The sequence below is a fragment of the Anguilla anguilla genome, chromosome 8 (genome assembly GCF_013347855.1).
Source record: "Anguilla anguilla isolate fAngAng1 chromosome 8, fAngAng1.pri, whole genome shotgun sequence".
NCBI classification, from domain to species: Eukaryota; Metazoa; Chordata; class Actinopteri; order Anguilliformes; family Anguillidae; genus Anguilla; species Anguilla anguilla.
In genome coordinates this window covers 15,921,921-15,934,753 of record NC_049208.1, presented here as the reverse complement: position 1 = coordinate 15,934,753, position 12,833 = coordinate 15,921,921, and the positions used below count along the sequence as shown (strand labels likewise).

The 12,833-nt window shown below is 40.9% G+C and overlaps 1 protein-coding gene across 2 annotated transcripts in view; it reads right to left on the bottom strand.

Annotated features, from left to right (window-relative positions):
- Positions 1-8,914, bottom strand: part of pip4k2ab (phosphatidylinositol-5-phosphate 4-kinase, type II, alpha b) — a 49,965-nt gene extending 41,051 nt beyond the window's left edge. Inside the window, exon 1 of one of the 2 annotated variants that reach the window (XM_035429767.1) lies at positions 7,839-8,914. In XM_035429767.1, the coding sequence (XP_035285658.1) occupies positions 7,839-7,979 (141 nt within the window). In that variant the 5' untranslated portion in view covers positions 7,980-8,914. The remainder of the gene's footprint in view (positions 1-7,838) is intronic. The other variant, XM_035429768.1, reaches the window with a different exon arrangement.
- Between the last annotated feature and the right edge of the window lie 3,919 nt (positions 8,915-12,833).

Genomic DNA, 12,833 nt, shown 5'->3' with positions numbered 1-12,833 from the left:
CTTCAAGTGCATAGTAAATAGCTGTGATACAATCTGCAGTTTTGAAGCTGCTGAACGTGTGCCAGACGAAGCACCAACAATGAGCAGTACTTAAGGGATTACACTACTATGCACACAAGCTGAGACCCATTCAATACCATCCCAGTCTGAGAGTCGACTATGGCCGAGATTCAATCAACACCTTAAGTCACATAAGAACAAACAAGTAAATACAGGTATTACACTTTTTCTTAAACTCAATTTGGTTTGAGTTTGTTTTAGTCATTGCCGAACTTGCAAAATGTGTTAGTGAAGAAAAACAAAATCCTTGGTTTTCGAATTATTGGTCTAAGATAAGGACACATTCTCGTTGAATTTACGCACTAACTTTTCTTTATTGTCTTCACCCTTTAAGTACAGGCTGGCACATGGGCCATGAATAATGCGTGGAAATCGCCGAGATGCACTCTGTCGGGGTGAATGATGGGAAACGGAAAAGCCGCTCGGACGACCTCGCAGACGTCCTTCACGCGTGTGGCCCGAACGCTTCCCAAAATGGAAGGGCCCTCCTAGGCGATCCAGCTGCAGTCCAGGTGCTGAGCTGCCCCTCACGCCGCAACGCCACTTCCGCACAGACAGCGAAACACTAATGATGCATGCCACTGCCTCTTTGCTCATTTCTGGGAATGAGAGGCATCGCTTTATCTGAAAGACAACCGCAGCAGTAGACCAAAGTGATTTAGAACGCCGCTGCACAGTGAGGGGGAAAAAAAAACTCAGCCCTGCAGGAAGCAGACGCCAATGTGTCCTAATTGATGAGGTCATCACAGATAAAGATGGCTCTGTGCTTTTTCAGCCTCCAGCATTTTTAGTGCATTCTTAGCCTCCTCCTCTCTCCATAAATTCCATGCTCGCAGGATACCCAAAGGGCCTGCGCAGTGCTCTGGAGATCAGCCGTGTGTGGGTGACTCTGTGCCGAGCTCTGTCTTAAGTAAACACGCGGAAAGCGCTTTTCGCCGAATTACCCTTCCAGTTTGTGGCACGGCTTCATTAATCAATGAATCACTGCGGGTCACCGAGTGCCTGAGGTGACGCAACCCACAAACTCTCTGGAGTATGTTGCCATGTAAACAGAAGGGGCTCAACCAATCATCTTTCTCTGGCTGTAAAAAGGTGACTAAGATCAATGGGGTTCAGGATTTCTCAAAAGAGCTTTTGGCTCATTTCACAAAATACAAGAAAAATGGACTTTGATTTTTTCAGGAATATTTTGGAGTATATTTTTGGTGCTGGACCTTGAGTATGGACTACAGTTGCTCAAGCTTGTTCCATCTGAATTGTCATTTGACAAATTTACTCCTTTAACCTAAACCATTGTTGTTAGGTCCTATAATATGAATTTCTAGACAGCAGGCCTCCCTAATCTTGGCAGAGTAATGAAAGAATAAGTGCACGGTTCTTCATCTGTGCTGGTTAGGCTTTCAAATCCATTTGAGACTGCCCCTGTCAGTTATAAATGTGCCAGACAAGTAAATGACCTGGAAAAAATTTGCCAGGACCACAAATGGACCATACTGGATGATTAGAGTTCACTTTGCAGGTTTAGCTTACCCAGCTGACAGTCGTGATTTGACTACTGATCAGCCTACTGTGAGGCGAAAGGCATCAATACATTACATTTATTTGGCAAACGCTTTTATCCAAAGCGATGTACAATAAGTGCATACTGAAGGTCATTGGAACAACTACAAAACACAGGTCTGTAAGGTACAATACTCATTATGTAACAGTTATCCATAGCCATGAACACATTATGTCCAGTTCACACAGCAAGTGCAGGCTAGGTCAGAAAGTTATGGTAAGTGAAACTTAGAGGCATGACTACAAGCTACAACATCAAGATAATGATATGAGTGCATTATAAGTGCTGGATGGAGATACAAGTGTAACATGAAAGCGCAACAGGAACAGGTGTGAAATAGGTGTGAAAGCTAAATTTATTAACATATGGCTGCTGCAGTCCGCTTGTGCCTCCTTTCAGGAAGGCAGGAATAGATGGCTTCTGGCTTGTAACTTCTCTAGTCATCACCTGACGGGAAACCTTTGGCTGTCACCTTGACAAATGTTTAATTCCTTAAATGGAGCGATAACATCCAACATTTTTAGCCCATCACGTTTGTGGCTAAAATTGGTAACCCACTGTTGCTTACTGCGCCGACAACTCCACAGACTTTGCTTCTGCTGTTTTTCCAAGTTACTGGAATTTTACGCAGAGACACACACACAGGAGAGAGGAACGAGCCAAGCAAGTCCCTTGTGTTTAAGCACAGGTGCAAAAGTGAGATGCTAGTGATTGACGCATATTCCCCAGAGTCATCTTCCGCCAGAGCCAACAGCAAAGTGTGTTCAAACCGCAGCCAAAATGCAGAGATGGCTGCGGTACTCCTGCTGTGCCAGAATGACACTGTCAAGGAAACAGAGGGCCAGTCTGGTGGAAGATGGTTACAGGTTAGGGGGATATCGCCTGGCATTGCAGAGGGAGATCTGAAAAGATAAGATATCTCCACCCAGACGAGGGCTGACTCACGACCGAATCTTCAGCACACGACAGGTTTCCTTCCATCATGAGCATCTGCCACAGTCACCGGAATCAGATCTTATTATGAGCTAAAGTGCTGACATTCTACGCCGCTAAAACACTCAACATTTTCTATGCCTGCTGCCAAAGCTTAACATCTGTAATATCGGGATAATAGCTAGCATATGATAACAGATATCCAGATAAGGCATAATCTAAAGCTCTCTGTGTACTCTGAGCTGTAAGGGGGCAGCCATTATGGCCCCTCGAATGTTGATGGTACGTATGAATGCGCCCTCTGCATTTTATCAGCTCAGATATAGCTTTGTCAAGTGTCTTTATGGCAGCGAGCCACACAACATTTCATCCGCTATCCTGCCACGTCACTGCCAGCGCTGTAAACTCTGAAATTGCCCAGTTCTACATTTGTCTGGGGCTTTCCCTTTCAGGCTATTTGCGGGTATAGACGCAGTTCATCCAAGACCTGTCGACAGCCTCTTTCTAAAACCGGTGCGGGGTCAGATTACAGCACCATGCAAGGCCCATCCCTCTTCCATCACGACTTGGAGAAGGAATAAAAAAGGGCTTAAATATATCCTGGGCCCGGTGCTGGCAATGCAGACGAGCCTGAGGCTCGCAGCCCACAGTGGGCTGAGCATGTTCTGTCTGCAGGAAGCTCTCCCAGAGGCAGCTGCTCTGGGCCAGGACTGGGAATGACTCAGCCGCACGTAGGCTAATCCTTTCCAGACCCCCTCCATGCAAACTCAGCATCAGACCGACTTCAACGGTATGAACGGGAGAAAACAAGGACAGAGTCTGCACCTTAGAGGGGGAGATCAGGCTATTTTTAAAGCAGTCAGAGACGATCCCTTAGTAAATTATTTTTGACTTGATTTGGATTCGAGAGGGAGCTCCCTTAAAGAAGCTTTTGGATGTTCTGCCAAGTTAGCTACAGGTTCAACCTAGAGGGAAGGAGAGGGGAGTCCAAACCTTTTTAAAAAATTGCTTGGCGATAGTCATAATCAGCTCGATAAAGGGTTCAAATGCACCTTCAACAATCAGCTGAAAAAAAAAAACCCAGGACTTTGTGAACATATTTTTCAACCCCAAGTAATGCCAAGTACACTCTACAATCCATGGATGTGTTCTGCATAATGGACAGGAGCCACAATTTCAAGCAGATGTCTATGCACACTTGTATGTGCTCTAGGTGTTGTTTCCTGCTGTTTTTAAAGCTTTGTTCTAGAATGAGTGAGTCACTTATGTCACTTCCTGTCTATAATACATAGAAGGAGAAGAATCTAAGAGGGTGTGTGAAAGATTTTAGTTGGTACAGTGAGTGGAAATGCAAGGAATGTATTTATAGCTTACAAAATTTTTTCCAAAACAATGCAACCTCTTTGTGTCATTGTGAGGCTACAAGTCCACTGGGTTTATTCAAATAAGGCGCTGGTTAAAAGCATTCCGCAAAAAAAACCTTATCTTAATACCAAGGACATGCGATTTGCAAATACAAGTAAATCAATTCTCGGTTGGCCAAATTAGGCACAGCAAACAACGGGTTATTAGCCCCGTTTGAACCACCATCGTTATGAAGATGAGCTGAATAAACACAGCAACCAATAAGGATTCTTTCCGTATAGGAGAAAATCAGACAGAGAACCAGACGGAGGATTCAGCCTTGGTCTCTATTGTCTGGAAAACCAGGGAAAACCTGAGTCATCAATAATACAAGGCCTAGTTTTCCGGTGCAATGCATTTCTTTGAAGAAGCAACCTTATTTTTTAAGGTGCTTTGCATTCACCATCTATCCTTCAACATTAAACACACATCAATGTACAGATTTTATTGACACTAAAGCTTTAATAGGGATAAGCTGACTTATTGCACCTTAAGGGAAAATAAGTCTAACTGGAACTGATCCAAGTTTGATCAAATGACTATCACATTTATCAGCCAGATACAAAAGGCACTGATAGGATGCTGCAAAAAGGTTAATGTGTATCCCCATCATGTACAGCAGGCAATATAGCCTAAACCTTTTGAGACTAAACATTCCTTTAAGGAATAGAGCTACATTTAGTAATCTACCATAATATTCATTCAGTACACTACACTTAAAATAAATTAGGTGAACAAATTATGTCACGTTCTAAAGTCATGAACCTACATAATACTGCTATTCAACAACATAAGATATAAAAAAATACATATAAGGTCTTGTAGTAACATGCATTTTCTAGCAAAAAAAAAAAGCAATTATTTTTGTCGATTGAGGCTGTTGTTTTAGTTTCATTTAATTGCATCAGTCGCACTCAAAAAAAGAAAGCTCAGCAGTCGCAAATCATGCTGAAGCTAATATGAGTCCGGAATATTTTAAGAACACAAAAACACAATGATAGCTTCACTTTTCTTAACCATCAAGGAACCTACAGAAGGCTAACACATTCCTTTAAGCTGTACGATTTTCATATTGCTGGTAGTGTTCTGTTTGCATATTTGCAGTTCAGCTTTTTAAAGTAGGTCTGATTTTAAAAGTCAGGATAAAACACTGTGACAGTTTTATTCTGCTAACATTATTTCAAGGTTAATTAACCCTTTATACATTTCTTGGAGTGTTTCTTAAACTAGCCTAGCAGGTCTGCTTCAACATTTCCATTTTCTTTCAATATACAAAACACCGGGGGCCAACATGTTTTTTTTAGGATGGTTGGTTTAACCTGGTTAAGGAAAGAACAATCTTTTGGTTTTATGTGATTTAGGCTACACCTCCCATAGTCTCCAGATTATTTAGCCTATTTTGAGCCAGTTTCACAGGCAGATTAAATTTAGCCCTGGACTAAATTGAGTTCTGTATGGATCTCCATTCAAAATTGAATTTAGGCTGGGACTACACTTAATCTGTGTCTGTTAAAGTGTCCCCATATGTGTTAACTCTGAACCTGAGAATTTCAGTACAGTGACTGACAGGACGGTACCTGTTTTTCAGGTTCCCCACAGGGTAACCTAGATTCTGCATAGCACTGTAAACCTTAAGATTGCTCGCCTTTTGAAATATACAGGTACACTACCGTCTCCTTTGCATTTTCTGAGACTTATGGTATAGATTAGAGGGTGCTCTGACAAACAAGATAAATATTAATAAAAATGACTACCATCCATTCAAGACAAAATAGAATCATGTATCCGAAACTACACAACATCTTTCCATTCAGAAGAAGCTCTTATCCACAGCGACTTACACAGATTACATTTTACATAGGCTACAGCCCATTTACATAGCTGAACATATTACTGAAGCAATTCAGGTTAAGCACCTTGTTCAAGGGTACAAGAGCAGCACCCCGTTGGCAATCGGACCCTACTACACTGCCTCACCAACTGTTTCACATAGTTGCATAAGCACTATTCTTTTATGTGGTCTCTGCACATTAGGTAGGGTGCCACAACTTTAGATGAATGATAATAATTTAGGCTATTACTAATAATAATTCTGTATATTTCTGCATTATGCCTGGAACACATAATGACCACAGACAGTATGTTTTTTAAATCTTTGAATCAAGACAGGCAGGTAGAATGGTAAGGGTACTGAAAGCATTGAATTTAATCGAAAATGCAGAGGCCTACAGTTGTTGGTGTTGTGTGATTTAGCAGAATTATATATTCCAACACCTGGGAGTTACAATGTTATTATGTCTATTCAAACTGATTTATTTGACAAAATTCAATGTAACAATGACTTTTCATAATTAAATTATTGCCAGCCCAGCACCTGCATGTTTGACATTATGTGCAGGGTTGTTATCTACAGGCCTATTTAAAAGTATTCATTTTAGTGATTTTGGGTTCTGTAATTCTACCATAGAAATATTTACTTTTGAAAAGTCACAGACCTACAGATGCCTCACAAAGGCCAACTGCATATCAGCCAGCTGCATATCACAGAACTGAAAGACCACCACAGAATAGAATTGCACATAAAGTGTAAAGAATATAAATTCTAAAAATCCAAATGGATACTATACTAATCTGAGGTTTCAGCTGAAATGGCTTGTTCACAGATGTGTTTGTCCATTTACTGAACCAATTTCATCGAGTGCAGCAAGCTTCACACCTGAAACTGCTTGTGAAACAGCTTTCAAATACTTCAACCAATTGTAAACCAGATTCCTGGTGTAAGCATTGCATAATAGGATTGAAATCAGACTACTTGTGTCGGAAGCAGACAGCAGGCCTTAATCTTTGACTGACTCAAATGTCTGGTGTTGAGCTATAGGTGTTTAATCCTGTGTAGAAACCTTCATGTCCCGATCCAACCCCACCCACCCCCAACACACACATGCGCGCACACACACACACACACACACAAGCATGCATGCACGCACACACACACACGCACAGGTCTCTTTGGCCTCACTTTTTGTGGTTCAATGGCTGGAACCGCAAAACAGATGCATAAGTTAAGTAACTTAAGTTAAGTGGTAGTGTCTTTACAATGTTTATCACTATCAAATATTCTTTCCAAGGGCAGGTGGGGAAGCTGAATGATTTTTCCCAAATATTACATCTAGAGAGGAAGATACCTGGGCCTGTGCAGGCAGAACAAGCCAAGGGTAATAGTGTCAGGGCAAATTTGAAGATGGTGAAGGAAGCCTGCAGCTTTCTTCCTTAAAAGTTATAAAAGCAAATCTCAGTCACACTGATATTAGAAAATAATCAAGTATCATATTTAAGAAAGGACTGTAATATGCATCGAAAAGCCATTATGAGGACTATGACAGCTATGGTGTTCATACTAGCAAAGAACACAACGCCGGCATTGGTATGGGTCAGTAGAGTACAGCTTAATTTTGGCACACAAAAAACTTTAACCACGATGACAATAACTGTACCACTTTGCACACTGTGATACACACAAGACCTGCATATGAAACGCAGCTGACTAACTCCAGAACAAATCCCGGAGAAAGTGGAGCAATATCACATTGATTGATCATGTTCCTTTGAATCGCCCACATCCATTGACCGATTTGCAAACAAAAAGGTTGGATATTCTAAATTGCACAATGCCATTGCATGCACAGATTTTAAACACTGGTAAGTTAGCAAACGTTAACAACCGTAAAGGCCAACAATGACAAGGCAAGAGCAGCCAACAATTCATTTCTTGAATCAGGTGCACCTGACAGCAGACATGAAGTTCACACTGGCAGACAAAAGCAAGCTAAAGCTAGCTAGCCAATATTATCCAGCAAGAGCATGAAGCGATTTGACTCACCGAGTGATTAACTCCCCACATAAGGACACTGAGCAGAGGGTCGCTGGCACGAAATAGCTTCACTTTCTGAGCCACGAAGTGTTTCTTCTTCGTCTTCGTTTTACTTGCAATGGACTGCGCGATGCTGCCAGGAGTAGCCATGTTTAGTCTAATATTTTTAGCTTGCTGGCTAAGTGAATTTGAATGAACGGGTAACTGACAGTTCGTCTTGCTGTAAAAAAGAGCTGTTAGCCTACGCTAGTTTGCTAACGTTAGCTGGCTATCATGCGCCTCTCTATCAAACTGCAGTTAACACGGTTAGCCACCGCAAGCTAGATATACAACGATGTTTATGGGCTAGCTAACTGGAGCTAGCGATATCTCGCTAATCGAAAAAGAAACGTTGCTGGACTACTGCTACCCGACAAGCTGACTAAATTGGCTAGCTAAAGGCTATCCTTGCTCGTTCTATATCATTAGCAAGCTAGCTAGCTATACGCGTATTCTTCTCCACATCCTGCCAGGATCGAGGCTACTTTAGCTAGCTAGCCTGCTGTTTTTCAAACACTCATAGCTAGCGAGCGATAGCCCAAAACCCCGTTTTAGCTTGTCAATGACGGAACCCTAGCTAGCTTAGCTAGCCAGCCACTACCACCTCTTCTTCAATCACCACAATCACCCCTTTCCTTCAAACCCGAGATCAAGCTGCATCTACAAATATACATGCACTGGTACAGCAAAGGCCATCTTCAAGACGAAAGGTCGTCAAAAAACGTAACGTTTCTAAAAAGATCTGATTTCATATAACTGGCTGATCAATTTAAAAAGCAAGGTATAAAATACCCCGCATTTCTGGCTGCCTGAGCGCCCCAATGGAGAGCCTACCAACGCCGTCCACTACTATTTTGCACACTTCTGCTGTCCCCCGAAAGATGACAACTTTGACAAATATGCATTTGCTCCAAAATAGAAAATATTCGTCCTGCAGAAATGCGAAACGTTGATTCCGATCGTTTTAAAATCTGCAGCTCTACTCCAAGGCTTCCGGCCGGGTGCCACTCTGCTGACTGACAGTTAGAGAAAGGTGGAGGCCAGTTACTCCGACATGCTGACGAAATGATTCTCAGGTTCTTGTTACATCTGTAGTACAGTCTCTAGTCGGTAGGGTAAATATGCACCAATCTAAAAATAAAAATGCACAATCGTAACGTAAACGGACATTTGACCTAACTTATCTCACGTTGCATATTTCACTCAAAAAAGGTAGCATTACGACCACTGAATTCGCAGTCAGTGTAAAAGTCATTCCTGTAAAAATAAAATAGACCAACGTTGACAATTTAGCGAGAAAGTCATACGGTATATGTAGACCTTCTGAATTTGATGTTAAACTCGCGCTGAAGCAGTTTGTAAAGGATTTTGCCTTCGATTTGCCTTCAGAGACATCTATTGTGTCACAATGCGCAGATCTCCAGAAATCACTTGTATGCTTGGAAAGTAACGTAATTTCCTATATTGGTCTAAACTATTGAAATACTGAACTAAGTTGTAGGCAAACCAGTTCTTAAAACAAACAACAACAACAACAACAACAACAACAACAACAACAACAACAACAACAATAATAATAATAATAATACATGCGTTGTAAAAATCACAAAACTTGCAAATGATGACAACATTAGACTAATTGCATGTATTTGTCTAACAATAACAACAGGTTGCCATTCGGTGGCCTGGCCTATTTGTAATAGTGGCGTATTTTAACAATAGCACAACCACATATCGTCACTGTCTAATAATGCAGAAATGGAAAAGTTGTTTTATCGGTCAGAAATACTTCATCTGACAGATTGAGAGGGCGAAAGTTTGACTGCTTAAACGTCACAGCGATCCAAAATTGATGAGGAAAGCGCATACTGTTAAACAAGCTGGCGGTAAGTAAAACCAAGATAATGTTTCCTATGACAAAAGTGGTACTGAACGTGGGTGTTCAGTGATGAAATTCCTTAATCAACCAATCAGATTTGCGGTTCTCCCACACCATTTCGATACAGCACCACGGAGATAACTGCAGAATACTGTACAGGGACAACATATCTAAGCAAGGACAAAACAAACGGGCAATTGACATAAAAACCTTAGTTTATACCGACATGGCACAGAGAATCATTGTCTAACGTTTATCTGCCCATTGGAAAGACCGCGTCTTGAGACAAGAGAATTAACTCCTAACCCATATGGTGGGGTGGTGACAATTTTAAAGCAGCCCTTAAAATAGGCGCAACTGACGGGAATATTGCCATGTCTGCCGCGTTCATTTCTTGCAGTGCACCCGTAGACTGCAGCCAGAGCTCACGCCCCATTTCTGTCGGAACTGCTCGCGCCAGCATGCCGCGTGTCTTGTAGTCGTAAATCCACTGCTGGCAAAGTAGTGGTATCAAAGCAGTGCAGGTTTAAGAAACACAACAGAGGCCGAATTTATCTGTTGAGTCCGTAAGTATTTGGACAGAGACGCATTTTTGTTGTTGTTTTGGCTCTTTACTCTAGCTCATTAGATCGGAAAAGAAACGATGCATATGAGGTTAAAGTGTAGACTGTCAGCTTTAATTTGAGGGTAGCCTATATTTGCATCCATATCAAGTGATACCTGCAGGAATTACGGCTCTTTTTATGCATAGTTCACTGACAGCTGACAGTCGTATATTCATTGTTTCATTTCAAACCCAATTTGCAGGAGTACAAAGTGTAAACAACAAAAATTGTAGATGGAGTCCAGCATAAGTACGAAAGAGACTGAGCAGATGCTGAGGGAACTGGAGTTCATGCTGAGCTTGCCTGACTGTTAGATCATGGAGTGATCCTGACACATGCATTAAAACAGGCCTTTGTGACAAGATCAGGATTGTTGGATCACTACACAAGGTCAAGAGGAGAGAGTGATGTGATTCAGTGAAAAAGGAGATATGAATCATGTCCTAATCTCTAAATAGTACCCCAATTTGTGTGGTATCAACAGTGTAAAAACATAGTCAAGTACTTATTTTGGTACTGCAGCATGGTTCACAGTCATGGGTTTCTTCTTCAGACAGGTTCTTGGGTTTTGGCCATTGTCTTGTGAAAAAGACATGTCAGGCTTTCTGATCAATCCTTTACTTATTTAACATGTGTTACTATTGTAGTGGCTGGGGCACGCAGTACTTTTGTTTAGGTGTGCAATACAAGTATCACACAAAGTGTTGCATGATCATTCTTTCTGGTAGAATTTTCCCTGTATTACACTAACTTAATCTATTTTAGGCACAGAGCTGAAGCTGAAGTAATTAAGAGTGGATTGGCCTGACCAAACCTAAAACCCATTTAGGTCACAGCAATCTTTCTTTATATCTGTTCCGACAGCCAAATAAATGATTTTGTGAATGGTTCTCTCTACAATGTCCCTGCACCAAAGCCCTTGAATGTGATTCTGGAGGACACGAACACAACTGGTTGTTTTGTATTATGTAAAAAAAAAAAAAAAAAGGAAAAAAAAGACTGTCTTTTGAGCCTGGAAGCAAAAGAATCCATAAAATTGTTGTTGATGGAATTTTCTTCAGTGCTAAACCAGATTCAGTTCAGTTAACATTCAGTAACAGATGATGGGTGCATTAGAAGTTTTCTTGTATAAGGGAAATAAGGTATTTATTTCACATGTATGTATACCTTTGAAAATGCAGGAAATGAGCAGTAACATTTTTTGCTGATGTTACCATTTTGTCTCTACATTTACCGCTAAAGTAAACCTGACATTTGTGTCCCTCCTTAAAGGAGAATTAATCTAAATACCATTCATATGCATGCACCTTTGGGTCAATCATAACGTTGTAAATACTATTCACTATTCTTCAGTTATTTAACCACTATGACACATTACTGCCCCCATGTGGCAGATTTTGTATTGTACATCCTTGGGATAATTATGCTGACAGGGCTGTAAAATTCATTTTCTCATTGAAAACCAGATTACTGAGGCCAGCGGGCTCAGATTATAAAATCAATGACAGTTTAGAAAGGTTTTACTTTCCCTGTAACTGGAGAGAGAGGCCTCATTGAAAGATACTCAAGAAACTTCCAGAAGCATGATCAGTGTTCCGATGCTATCGCACAGACTACCGACTGCTAACAGACAAATGAGATGTATGCAAAGTAAGGTGGGACATGATTCTGAACAGTGCGATCTGAAAAATACAGATTTAACCTCAGTAAAATCAGTACATATTCCAATCCATTATATAGCTAATTATAAATTAGATAGTGTAATATTATATTATATAGTATATTATAATCCATTAAAGGCATTTAATCAGGACCCACTGTTGTCCCAAGATCATCTCTGACTCTTTGTGATGACAGCTGACATTCTGCATGCAAACTTGGTTGGGGTGTTACTTATTTGCAAATGTTTATCTTCTACGTATGGACTGTACAGCTCATGCAAAACCAAGGGTGAGTATTTCCATGTCCTGTTAAATATGCATATTGTAACTGATGCAGATGGGTATTTGGATACACAGTCTTTATGTGAAACGCTCCAATACTGAATGACAGGTAAAGGAAAATGTCCACATAATAGCTTCACCATATCTGGGGCATAATGTATGGTTTTGTAAAGTGAATTAATAAGAAAACAGAACATGCATTAACCCCCACAAAAAGTGTCATCTCATGGTACAGTTCACTTGCTACATGCTTCAGGGATAAATTAAACAATCTTTTTCCTTTGATCTGAACCTCAGTCTGTCAATTGAATTCACAGGATTTAATATCACCAACAATGCACATTCTTTCCCACATTTAAGCGATTTCTATGCTTTTTAATAACAACGTTGCAATGAGATGTCTGGAATCAACAAATCACGTGATCTTTCAAGGATTTTGCAGTCCAGCTCTGTTGAGCCTTGCCACAGTCCACGACTCATGATGCCTCTGCCATGAAGCCACCCAGTAACATCTATGTCCTCAATCCTGGTCTTTTTC